The sequence below is a fragment of the Diceros bicornis genome, unplaced genomic scaffold, assembly GCF_020826845.1.
Source record: "Diceros bicornis minor isolate mBicDic1 unplaced genomic scaffold, mDicBic1.mat.cur scaffold_67_ctg1, whole genome shotgun sequence".
Lineage (NCBI taxonomy): Eukaryota > Metazoa > Chordata > Mammalia > Perissodactyla > Rhinocerotidae > Diceros > Diceros bicornis.
In genome coordinates this window covers 2,625,510-2,638,523 of record NW_026691553.1, presented here as the reverse complement: position 1 = coordinate 2,638,523, position 13,014 = coordinate 2,625,510, and the positions used below count along the sequence as shown (strand labels likewise).

General features: G+C 62.9%; 1 protein-coding gene across 3 annotated transcripts in view; it reads right to left on the bottom strand.

Annotated features, from left to right (window-relative positions):
* The window catches only part of NFIC (nuclear factor I C), a 52,698-nt gene that overhangs the window by 17,506 nt on the left and 22,178 nt on the right, over window positions 1-13,014 (bottom strand). For all 3 annotated transcript variants that reach the window (XM_058537706.1, XM_058537704.1, XM_058537705.1), the window contains exons 3-4: window positions 3,670-3,741; window positions 52-126 (exon numbers count right to left, since the gene is read on the bottom strand). In XM_058537706.1, the coding sequence (XP_058393689.1) occupies window positions 52-126; window positions 3,670-3,741 (147 nt within the window). The remainder of the gene's footprint in view (window positions 1-51; window positions 127-3,669; window positions 3,742-13,014) is intronic.

Here is a 13,014-nt window from a genome sequence, read left to right as displayed (position 1 = left end):
CGAGCCCCTCCCCTCTCCGGGCCCCGGTGTAGGGTGGGTGGGGACACTCACTCCGGGACACCTGGATGAGCTCGGTGACACTGAACACCCCGGAGGTGACGAAGCTCTCCTGGAAGTCGGTCGTGTCTGGAACAGAGAGAGGAGTGCGGGGTCAGCGGGCGGCTGCTGAGCCGGGTCCATTTCCGTCCCCGACACCCCGGGCTGCCCAGACTCGGGGGCTGGACCCAGCCTGGGGGGTCACCCCGTCCCCCCTCTGCAGCCCTGCAGCGGGGGGATGGCCAGCTAAAGCCCCCCTAGTCCGTTGGGGGAGTCCCTCCGCCCTCACACTGCTGGAGCAGACGTTCTTGTCTGAGCGTCTCCTCCATCCTTTTCCATGCGGCCTCAGCCAGTTTCCCCTCCTCCAGGGAGGCCTCCAGGTGGGCCCCTTATCCAGCCTCGCCTTCCTCCGGGGCCCCCCTCGCTGTGGCAGGCTGCACAGGCCAGTGGAGGCTGGACCAATCCCGGCTCCGTGGCCCACTCGGCGTGGGGATATTGGGCAACTCACTTCCCCTCCCTGAGCCTCGATGTTCCCTAATGTGGCAAGTGGGGACCACGCACCCCCTCATCTGGGTTGCTGTGAGATATGAACCTGACTTCCTAGGAGGGGCCGGCTGGCTTTCTTTGCATCATTGATCACCCCCGTGACACTGTAGTTTCGCATCCTTCTCCCTCCAGAGTGGGAGCTCCAGGAGGGCCGGCGTGTCTCTGCCCAGGCCCTGCAGTGTCCCCAGGGCCTCAACCAGAGCCCGGCAGACAGCGGGGGCTCAGAACCGTGGGCCGAATGGAGGGTCCACGGGCACCAGTTAACATCCCGTGTCCCCAGAACCACTCCTGCCTAATGTTAAAGGAAGAGGGACCCTCCTCTCTGGGATGGGGTGGTTTGGACCCATTTCATGGATTTGGAAACCGAGGGTGGCTCCCAGAGGGTGGGAGCCCTGGCCAGCCTCGGACAGCTCGGAGCAGGCCTGTCCTGCCCCCAGAGCCCTCACAGGCAGGACCCACTCCCCCAGGACCTCGCTGGGAACAAGACAGACAGAAGTGGCTGCCCTCCTGGGACGCACAGTGCGCTGCGGGCGCAGGAGGCCACATCAGATCAATAAGTCAAGAAATCTGTGCACCCGTGTTCACAGCAGCGTGATTCACGACAGCCCAAACCAGGAACGGCCGACTGTGCACCATTGGATGACGGATCCATATAACATGTCCCTCCACACACTGGAGTATTACGCAGCCATGAAGAGGAGTGAGGCCCTGACACAGCCACACTGTGGATGGACCCTGAACACACGATGCTCAGTGAGAGAAGCAGACACGGAAGGACACACGGTGTGTGATCCCGTTGATGTGAAATGTCCAGAACAGGCACATCCACAGACAGAATGTGGGTTTGTGGTTGTCAGGGGCTGGGGATGGGGATGGGAGAGACTGCTCATGGAGATGGGTTTCTTTTTGGGGTGATGGAATGTTCTGGAACTAGACAGAGTGATGGTGCACAACACAGTGAGTGTAATTAATGCCCCTGAACTGTACATTTTAATAGGGTTAAAAGTCAAACGGTGGTTGGGAGGTGGGGTGGGGGAGCCCACTGGGGAAGGGACCTATTTTATCCAAAGGGCTCCGCGCCGGCCTCACCGGGAGGGTGACAGTCTACCAGGACCTCACGGTCGGGGCGGAGACGAGGCATACACGCGGTCAAATGCAGGAAGTGCCAGGAACCACATCTGCACCGGGAAGCACCCCACGCAGTCGGCCACTGTCATCAGGATGATCTTAAACGTGACGTTTGGCCACCTCCTCGGGGGCCCCGATGTTCCTGCAGCGAGGGCAGCCCGTGCAAAGTCCCCGGGGCTGGAATGCACCTGCCAAACTGGAGGCTGACAGGGCGGGAGCAGAAGAGCCGGGGAGAGTGGGCAGACAGGAGGTGGGACCGGCTCTCAGCTGTGGGGGGTGGGGTGGGAGCAGTTCCTCTCCGGGCCTCCAGGGGGCAGCACGGACCGCGGGGACCAGGCCCCCAGCTGTCCCAGCCCCAAGCCTGGGCTGGTCCAGGACCCTCGGCCTCCCGGGTTACAAGCTTTGCCTGTCCCTTTATTGAGCAATTACTACCCGCCCAGCCCACGTGGGGGGCTTGGGGCCCCGGGAGGCCAGGGCGGTGGTCCCAGTGTCCAGGGGAAGTGGCCGTCCTGTTTCCTGCCGGCCCAGCTGGCCAGCTGGTGTGTCGGGCCTCCGCCCTCCCCAGCGGGGTTTCCTGTTGTGCAGCCTCGGGCTCCATCTCCAGGGGACTCCCTGGCGGGCGGGGAGGAAGTGATCTCCTCCGCCAGACGCTGCAGCTCCCCCGGGAGCCGCGGCACCGCCCCGCCTGCCCGGAACATCTGGCTCCGAGGGAGGCGCCCCGGAGGCCTCGGGGTCACAGACGGCCGTGAGGAGCAGCCGGCCCGCGAACCTCCCGGAACCATCCGGCCTCCCCGAGCCGCCCTTCCAACCAGAATGCCCTCACCCACTGGCCGTTCCCTCCTCCCTTCCATCTCATCTCCTCCTCCTCGTCCCTGAAATACCGTCTCTCTAGTTTCTCTTTTCGCCTCTGCCTTATCCCTCCCTCTCTCCCTTCTTTTTTCCTACAAATGTCTGTGGAGCCCCTGCTGTGTACCGGGTCCTGTCCTAGGCACCGAGGACACAGTGGTGATCAAGACAGACAAAACCCCTGGCCCTCCCTCAGGGGGGTGGCATTCCACGAGGAGAGAGAAGCAAACACATCTGCAGTTGCTAAGCAACTAAGCAAACACATAGGCAATCACTAACTTCCCCTGGAGGAAATAACACAGAGGATGCCGATCAATCGTGGCTGAGGCTGCTTGAAGCTGAGGGGCTTGGGGAGGATCTCTCTGAGAGAGGGGTTTGAGTTGAGATCTGGGTGATCTGGAGAGGGGAGCAGTTAGGTGTCCAGACAGAGGGCACAGCACGTGCAAAGGTCCTGGGGCAGGACCTCGCCTGGCGTGTTAGAGGAATGAGGAGCCCGTGTGGCTGGAGCAGAGGGAGTGAGGGGATGGGACAGGTCGTGCAGGGCCTGGGGGGCCGTGGGGAGGACTTGGGCTTCTCCCCCGAGGGAGGGGGAGCCCTGGAGGGCTGTGGGCAGAGGAGGGGGACCTGACACGGGCTCACAGGCGCCCTCTGGCCACTTTGGGGAGGACAGGCTGTGGGGGCGAGGGCGGGAGCCAGGGGCCAGGGTGGAGGCGACTCCGCTGGTCCAGGTGGGCGATTATCATTCTCCCACTTCCCCCCCACAGAACCATCCTGTCCGGTCCATCTGCTCCTCGTCCCGGGGACTGCGGGGCCCTCTGCGGCCCCTCCCGCAGGGTGAGCCCCTCTGAGCCCAGACGCTGGGAGCTCAGAGTTGTGGGTTCCAACCCCAGCTCCCTGGGTGCTCTCTGAACCTCAGTTTCCTCTTCTGCAGAATGGAAACACAGCAGCGCCCACCCCGCAGCACGGCCATGAGGAAGGAATCTGTTAACACTGCGAGGGTCCTGCTCACACAGGGCCACGGAAAGCACACAGGAGGGGGACTCAGAGCACGATTCCTAAATAGAGGAAGGGGACGGGTCCGTGCCCCCCGCCCGCCGCTGCGCCCAGACTCACCCAGCGTGATGGGCTTGCTGTCCTCCTGGTCGGAGCCCATCCCCGCCCGGGGACTGCCGCTCTGCTCCGCGTCTGCAAAGAGAGGGAGGGAGGGTTGGTGACCCGCAGGGACCCCCAACCCAGGAGACACCGCGCCGTGGAGACGGCGGCCCCCGAACACGCCAAGGCCCAGGGTCTCTGCTCGCCCCCTCCGTCCGCCGCTGCCCCAGAGGGTCTGGAGGTCTGACTGGACCCCTGCAGGTCCCCGGGGCGCCAGCGTTCCTACATGCTGGGATGCGGGGAGAACCGTGAGTTCTCCGAGCCTCAGTTTCCCCGTCTGTGAAATGCGGATGACGCTGGATCCTGCCTTGACCCAGGGGTGGCGGCTGTCATGACGCCCACTTTACAGATGGGGAAACTGAGGGCCAGAGAGAGGAGTCCTGGACCCCTCGGGCCCCTCCCCTCGGCTTCTGCCCTCGAGGTCCTGGAGGCCCAGCCCGTCGTCTCGGGGTGCCGCTCAGGGGCCCCTCTGCAGCGGCAGCGCCCCGCCCGCCCGCCCACCCGCCTGGGGGCTCCCACACCCGGCGCCCGCCCCCCCATCTTATCTAAAAATACTCAGGCTCCTTTGCAGCCGGCAGCAGACAGACGCTGACTCGGTGGGATCAGGGCTGCCCGGGCGGGGGCGAGTCCCGCCAGCTCCCTCGCAGCCCCCGCACCCCCCAGGGCGGGGAGGGCCCGTGGCCGAGCCCGCAGGACAGACCCAGCCCCGCCCACTGCTCTCTCAGGCCAGAGGTGGCGGGAATCCCCATCAGATAAACCCTCCCTCCCGCCACACCCCAAAGCCGGGACGTAATGCTGTGTGACCTCAGGCAAGTCGCTTCACTGTTCTGGGCCTCCGTTTTCCCCTCTTTCAAATGGGCGCGAGCATCGCCCAGGCCTGCCCGGGGTGCCAGGAGGTGACAGGGAGACAGCAGATCCGGAGAGCTCGATACAGGGTAATGTCCATCACCTTACTGTTATTATTGTTATTTTAAATCCCTAAGATAACCACACACGTGGGGCTTTATTGTCCCCAACAGATACGAGATCTATAACTGAACAAGGGAGCCGTGGATCTGGGAGGGTTACGTACCCATTTTACAGACGGGGAACAGCGAGGGTTGGAACGAGGAAGATCAGGAGGGTTATTTTATTCATCTGGGCGCGCGGGAGCCGTCCGGCCTCTGAGCTCCCCTGCCAGCTCTGCAGCCTCAGAGGCTGTGTGGCCTGGGGAGGGAGGTCACTTCCCCTCTCAGGGCTTCAGAGCCGTCGGGGTTGTTGTGGGAATAATAATAACGAGGAGGATGCTTCCTGCACCGTGCTAGTGCTTTGCACATAGTGGGTGCACACCCCCTGGCCGCCACGATTGAGGACGCCATGAGCAGCACAGGAGCGGGGCTGTGCAAGGGTCTGTGCCTCAGTTTCCCAACCCGCCACAGCAGCGGATCGGGGCAGCCCCTCGCCGCCCAGGCTCTGCGGCCCCAGCCGTGCTGACTGGGCAGTGGCCGAGGGGACAGTGCCCGGCTGGGCCCCGTGCCCTGCGGCCGCTCTCTGGGCAGCCAGCGGCCCCTCGGAGGCGGCCAGTCCCGCTTGGACGGCCCGGCGGCCGGGCACGGGCGGCCCCGCTGTTGGGAAAGGCCCAGCCCGGGCAGCCAGCCGCCGGGCTCCAGGCCCCGGGCACAGGACCCTCCGCGGGCACGGGCGCCCACACGGGCAGCGGAGCCCGGCTGGCACTCGGCGCGTCCCCGGGCAGGGAGGGTGGTGGCCTGGTGCTCCTGCGTGGGAACCCAGGGCTGTGCGCCCCAGACCCCTCGCCCGCCCTCTCTGTGCCTCACTCTCCCCGTCTGCGAAATGGGCACAACCACAGCACCTCCCCTGGGGGCTGTTAACACAGGAAAAGGCGACCACGAATGCAACGAAATGCCCCCAAACGTGGCTGGCACGTCGTCAGCATGTCACCAATCGGAGGGGCGCATCGTTACTATTACTCATCTTGTCGCTGTTGTTTCTGGCTTGGGGGCTGGTACTCTGCGCCAGGAAAGGCGACAACGGGCGGGCTCTGGTCCGCAGCCTGTATCTCACCGATCATTGGCTCTGTGACCTCCGGCCGGCCACACGACCTCTCTGGGCCTCAGTTTCCTCATCTGTAAGATGGGAAGATGAGAAACCCACGCCCCAGGCGTCCGAGGGAGGGTTGGCGCCAAACTGGGGTCCGACGCGCGGCAGGTGTGGGGGCGACGGGAACCCACGTCGTGCTTTGCATTTCGGTTTCTAGTTGGTTCTTCGGTGGCACTGAGAAACGCGACTGGCTTCTGTGTGTTCGCCTCTCCCGCACCCGGCGCAACTCGCCGATGAGTTCTAAGAGCTTTCTTTTTTTTTTTTTTGGAGATTCCTTGGGATTTTTTCTGCCGACCATCGTGTCATTTGCAAACAGGGACGGTTTTATTTCTTCCTTTCCAATCCGCAGGCCTCGGATTTGCAGTTCTCGCCCTCCTGCGCCGGCCGGGTTTTCCAGAACCCCGCTGACCCGACCTGGAGAGGGCGCTGCCCTCGTCTCGCTGCCCATCGGAGGGGGAGCTCGAGCCAAGCATGATGCCAGCCGGGGGCTTCCGGGGGCCCCTTATCGGACGGCAGACGTTCTCTTCTTTTTCTAGAATCCTGGTACTCTTTTTCTGTAACTTAAATAAGTGTATTCTAAATTCTAAATAATATAAATAGAATAAAAATATAGAATAAATTCTAAATACCATGACGCTGTCATTCTATGCCATCTCAAATTTTTTTTTGAATTTAATTCTTAGATTGTGGTTAAATAGACATAACATAAAATTTACCGTTTGAACCATTTTTAAGGGCACAGCTCAGCGGCATGAAGCACACACACTGTTGTGTAACCATCACCACTCCTTCCAGAACTTTCCATCTCCCCAAGCTGAGACTCTGTCCCCATGAAACACTGACTCCCCTCCCCTCCCCCAGCCCCTGGCCCCACCATCCACTTTCTGTCTCTGTGGCTGTGACTCCTCTAGGGGCCTCCTGTGAGGGGGTCACACAGTGTCTGTCCTTCTGCGTCTGCCTCATGTCACTGAGCGTCATGTCCTCAGGGTCCATCCATGTTGGAGCAGGTGTCAGGATCTCCCTCCTTTTCATTATGCCACCTGATTTTTAATCATCTCTAAAACTCTGAACTATTTCTCACCCACTCCTGACCCCTTGCCTGTCACTGGCGCCTAAAACTCCCACCTTCTAGTGGCTTCTAGTAGCTTCCAGTATGGGAGCCACTAGCCACCTGTGGCTTTAAATTTAAATTAGCTACGCTGAAATTAAATTGAATTTTCAAGACTTCCGAGGCACGGGTCACCTTTCAACCCTCCACGCGGCTGGCGGCGACCGAATTGGGCGGAGATCTATTGAGCTGAGCTGCTCTGGACGTTTCGATGAAGAATCAGAAACACACAGAGCACTGATAATTCCTCCTCGTCCCGTCTGTTTCGACGTCCGGGCCTAAAATGGACCTTCCGTGGGTCTGGGCAGATGTGCCCGGAGCGGATACGGCCTAGAGGCAGGGTGGCGTCCAGGGCCCCCGGTGCCCCAGCGCCCAGGCCGGCGGCTTTCCTTTGCCGAGATTTCCTGTGTCAAGAGCTTCCGGGCGCCATCTGATTAAATCCGCCATGGATGGGGTTGGTAAAAAAAAAAAGGTCTAAAAAGGCTCTTTCGGGGGAGGCGATAATGAATAAAAGGGTCTCGTATATTTTTAAAGGATCATAAGAGGAGAAAGAATATGTGACAGAAACCATAAGTGACCTCCAGGTCTACAACGTGTACTCTCCGGCCGTTTACCGCAAGTCGGCCGACTTGCGGCTGTGTGTCCTCGGGCCAGTGCCTTGACGTCTCTGAGCCTCACTTCCTCACCCATAGGCTGGAACGGAACTGCACCGCCGTTGACTTCTTTCCTTCGATCCCTCAGCGGATTGATTGCTGAGGTGTCACATGCCCGGGGCACACAGCGGTGACCAAGAGGGACAAAGATCCCTGCCCTCGTGGCAGTGACGTCCCAATGGGGGAGCGACAGGCAGGGACCCAGCGAGCAAATAAACCGGGAGGACAACGTCAGGCTGTGCCACGTGCAAGGGAGGCCACGCAAGCCGGAGACGCGAGGGGCGGCCCCAGGCGGGCGAGGGGCTGAGACCGGGAGGGCTGACGAGCCACTTCATGCGCAACGGTACATTCCAATAATTAATACTTAGTGAGTCATTCCTTTGACTATGTTGGGCTGCAAGCTTCATCTCCAGTGACTCATTTAACCTTCAAAACTCCTCCATGAGGCACACGTGACTATTGTCTCCATTTTCCAGATGGGGAAACTGAGGCGCAAAGAGAGGTGATGACATATTCGAACTCACGCAGCACCAGCTGGCGGCGACGCGCCTTTGACTACGACTGGGGGGGCTCAGTTCCCCCCTACTCCAGGACCCCTTTCTGTCAGTAGTTTGGGGTGATCCCCTTGTTTGGACCAGTTGGATAAAGCCCCCAGCTGGGGACCCCCTAACTCCTCTGCCCCAAAGGTCCCCTCTGCCGTTAACTGCGGCGCTGGGGACAGCTGGGCGCAGAATTAATCCTGCGCACGTCCCCGCTCCGCCCGCGCCGACCAGCCCCCCACGGCAGCAGAGGCCCCAGACCCTGCGGCCCAGGCCGGGGAAACCTCAGAGCGCCCCCATCCGGGTCACCAAGCTGGGAGCCGAGGGTGGAGTGAGAAGCTACAGGTTAATAACAACAACAACAGTAATAATAATAGTAATAATAACGATGGCAGCTGCCACGCGCAGACAGCTTACCCGACACCAGTCGTCAGGGACGCATGTGACACGGTCCCGTCTAACACCCCAGAGCCACTGAGGCAGACGACCCCGGGTCACCCAGAGAGGGTAGGAAGTTACCCCGGGCCACACAGCAAGTTAAGCAGATGGGCCGACTCGGTTTATCTGCTCCTCTTTAAAAACACACAAACGAACATCTTATTGCCTTTCACATGACGCCGATCGCCTGCTTTAAGTGTTGTTTGCTCGTCTGTGACTTGTCTTGCCCTGGTTGACGTGCCCCTGACCCCCGAATACGCTGTTCCCCCGCAGCCCAGCTCAGAACATGTACTGTATTGTTTGAGGGAAACGTGGACGCCCTCCTGGGTGACAAGGAGCGCAGAGGCTGGGGAGCCACGTCCACGCCCGCAGCAGCTGAGCCCTCCCTCCTCCCTCTCCCCCTCTGCTCCGGCCACACGGGCTCCTCGCTGTTCCTCCCACACGCCAGGCCCGGTCCTGCCCCAGGACCTTTGCACGGGCTGTTCCCTCTGCCTCAACACTGTTCCCTCAGTATCCACATGGTTCACACTCTCCCCTCATTCCGGAAACTTCCTCAGGGATCTCCTTTCCCAGAGAGACACACAAGCCTTGCTACCACCACGCGTGAAGCACGGCCAACCACACTCACGCTAGTCTAAGCGAGCCTCCACAGCAGCCGCGTTTGAAGTGACACCCTGGCTTGGCCGGGGCCCAGTTCTCTCGACTCCCCGGGTCCGTGGGGCGTCACGTGCAGCGGGAACGTCGCCACCCCCCGGAACCTTCTGCTCAAACAAACACACGGTCACGGCGACAATGGAAATGTAAACTGGACTCCGCTGACCGAGCGTACAGACTGCTCTTCCCCGCCCGTGGCCAGGAGGCCCGGTCTGGGTGTCCCGGCCACGACAAAGGCGCCGCCGTGGCCTCCGGCCCCGCCCTCCAGCCCCGGGGCGCCCACCCTGCTCGGCTGGACGACCCCCTTCATCCGCGGCTGGAACCGCCTCTGCTGGGACCGGAGATGGTGGCGCCGCCCGGCCGCCGTCTCAGGGATGTTCAGTGACCACTTACCACTTGCCGGGCATCGGGGGACCCGAGACAGACGGGACCCGAGAGCCTGACATCACTTCTCGCGGTTCTAAGCTCCACCGAGGCGGCAAACGTGGACGAGGCACAGAGGGTGGCTCCAGACAGAGAAACCAGGGAGGACCTCTCAGAGGAGGTGACGTCGGCCCTGGGGACTCAGGAAGGGGACGCAGCCGGCCACAGGGGCCCGGAATGGACACGGGGCGTCCGAGGATCAGAGCAGAGTGGAGAGAAGAGGAGAGGGGAGGTGAGGGCCGGACCACCCGGGGCCACGGGGGCCGCAGCGGGAAGCCCGGGTTTATCCTCAGGCACCACGGGGGACGTGGCCTGATCTGGGTCATTTTTTGAAAGCTGTCTGGCGCCCAGGACGTGGAGAAGCTGGAACCCCCCACGCGCCGTCGGAGGGAGCGGAAGACGGGCAGCCGCGGGGGAGAGCGGCCTGGCGGCTCCCCCAACAGGTCCACACAGAACCACCATATGATCCAGCAGGCCGGCTCCCGCGTGTGGACCCAAAATGTGAAACACAGGGGCTCCAACAGGTCTCTGCACACCCGTGTCCACACCAGCACGATTCACAGTCACCAAAAGGTGGGAGCACCCAGCGTCCATGGACGGATGATGGGTACACACAGTGTGTCCATCCACACGCTGGAATATTACGCAGCCGTGAAAAGGAGGGACATCCTGACACCTGCTCCAACGTGGATGGACCCCGAGGACATGACGCTCAGTGACCTGAGCCAGACACAGGACAGACACTGTGTGATCCCCTCACAGGAGGCCCCTAGAGGAGTCACAGCCACAGAGACAGAAAGTGGACGGTGGGGCCAGGGGCTGGGGGAGGGGAGGGGAGTCAGTGCTTCATGGGGACAGAGTCTCAGCTTGGGAAGATGGAAGGTTCTGGAGACGGATGGTGGGGATGGTTGCACGACAATGTGAGTGTGCGTCATGCCTCTGAGCTGTGCACTCAAAATAGTTAAAATGGTGAATTTTATGTTATGTGTATTTTATCACAATAAACGCGTAATAAAAGTCTCTGGCCACTGAGCGAGTCTGGCTCTCGGGGGCTGGGAGACCAGGGAGGGGGCGCGGGCAGGCGGCCTGGTGGGCATAACAGGGTGACAGCCCGGGGGTGGCCAGAGGGGCGTATTTAATTTCTCTTCGAAACCATAACTCCACTGGCGAAAGCCTGGCGGCACCCGACCGAGCCGAGTCCCCACCGGCCGCCACGCCGAGCCCGGGTGTCTGCGCCAAGCCCAGCGGGCTTCCAAGCGTCGCTGGCTCTGCCGGCTGCCACGTCCGCCTCCCCACACGGCCAGCCCGAGAGAGAGCCAAAGCCAGGCCCTGGAGTTGCCAGCTCCCGTGTCACCGGCCAGTTCTCACCATAAGCCAGTGAAGGGTCAAGTCCCCGTCCTGGAAGGCTAGGCCGTACACGCGACCCTGGCCGTCGGCCCCCACGCTGCTGCCCCGTCCCCTCCCTCCCTCCCTCCTCCTCTCTCCCCCTCGCTCCCCCTGCTCCAGCCACACGGGCCTCCTCCCTGTTCCTCCCACACGCCAGGCCCGGTCCTGCCCCAGGGCCTTTGCACAGGCTGTGCCCTCCGCCTGGAACCCCTTTCCTGCAAATGCCTGCCTGCCTCACTCCCTCGCTTTATCCAAGTCTCTGCTCAAAGTCGGTCGGTGTGTCCACAGCCTCCAGCACAGGATCTGGGCTCGACGTGCCGAAGGTTCTAGAATTCACGTCCTCGTCTCCCTCCCAGGAAGAGTGACGATGGACCCCGTGATGTCCAGTTACGTTACAACCTTTGTGCCCCTAGGCCTCCACCCCCATCGCATCCTGGTGTCTGTGCAAACCCAAGCAGAAAGGGAAACTGTGATTCCCTCATTCGACACAAGTATTGAGTGCCTACTGTGTGCCAGGCCGTGTCCTAGGCCCTGGGGTCACGGCGATGAACACGACGGGTACGGAGTCCTGCCCCTTGAGGTTCACGGCCGTGGGTGTCCTCCCAGCCACCCTGAGGAGGGCCCGGGGCGGAGCCACAGCATGAAGGATTCAGGCTAGACCGCACGCGGACTTCCCTGGTGCAACGGGACCACGTATGAAATTACCCTGGGCTTCAAGGAATTCTGGTACAAACCCCGAGTCCCCCCGGAGACACCCCTCTCCTGCCCCCGCAGGTTCAAGATCAGCCCCGGGGGCCGGCAGCGACGAGCACTGGTGCTCCGTCTCGCCCACGCTGTGTGACCTCAGCCAAATTCCTTTCCGTCTCTGAGCCTCCACATCTTGCCACGGAAGATGCCAAACCCCGCCCCGGCCGAGGGAAACAAGCAGGATGCCGGGCGCCAGCGCCCTCCCTGGCCCCTGGGGAGGGACGCGTCGGGACCAGCCGCGGGGACCCGGGAGGCCCAGGGCGACCTCCTGGCCGCCGCGCTCCCCGAGTCTGGACCACACTTTCCATCTCCCTCTCCCGCCGGCCGCCTGGGCCCGAGCCAACCCGCCTGGATTCACTTTCAAAGAAGTTTCTCTTCCCTTCCACGCGGCCCGGCTCTGCCCCGCCGCCCCGGGCCTGGCTCGGGGCCCTCCGGATGCCCGGGGACACCTCGGGCCGGGGGAGCGTGGCGGCCGGCCCCTGTCCCCACTGTCCCCAGCACCGGCCTGGGCGCTCCACTCGGTGCGCCCGGGACCCGCGCTCTGGGGGCGTCCGGCCCGGAGGCCACAGGGCCCGCTCGGAGGCCTGCAGGCCGCGACCCGTCCCCTCCCGCGCGGCCCTGCCACCGTGTGACATCACCGCCCGGGCGGCCATCTTCTCGCCTCTCCCTCCCCCGGCTTCCAGATGCTTCTCTTGGCCAGGGCGGCCATTTTGTGCGCGCGGGAGGAGCGGGCTGGCACGCGGCCGGAGCGCCCCGTCCTCTCCAGGGTGGGGCGCGGGGGTCCCCCACTCCGTCCCCTCCCTCCTGGGGCTCGTGGGCGGCCTCCAGGGGGTCACACCCGGTGCCAGGCGGCCCGAGGGCGCGCGCCCGGCCCCGCGCCCCGGCCCTGCCTGTCCGCGCTGCGGTGGCACCAGGGACGTGAGCGACAAGGTTAAAAATACCCGCAGGCGCCCCCTCGCCCCTCCTGGTCCCCTCCAATGTCAAATGTGTCAGCGCCGCCGGGAGGGGCCGCCCAAAATAACCCGCTGTTTACACTGGAGGGAATTCTTGGCCGCGGCCGCCCAGCCGGGCCTCCCCCCGCGGGCTGCGGGGACCACGGGGCCACTTGTGTCCACGGGCCGGACGCACACGTGTGGCCGCGGGGGGACGGCAAGCCCCGGAAGCCACACGTGGAGGGACACGCCGGGCCCAGCCCGTGCCCAGCACGGGCGTGGGGTCCTGCCCACTCTCCTGGGCCATGCCCCGGCCTCGGAGTGGGGTC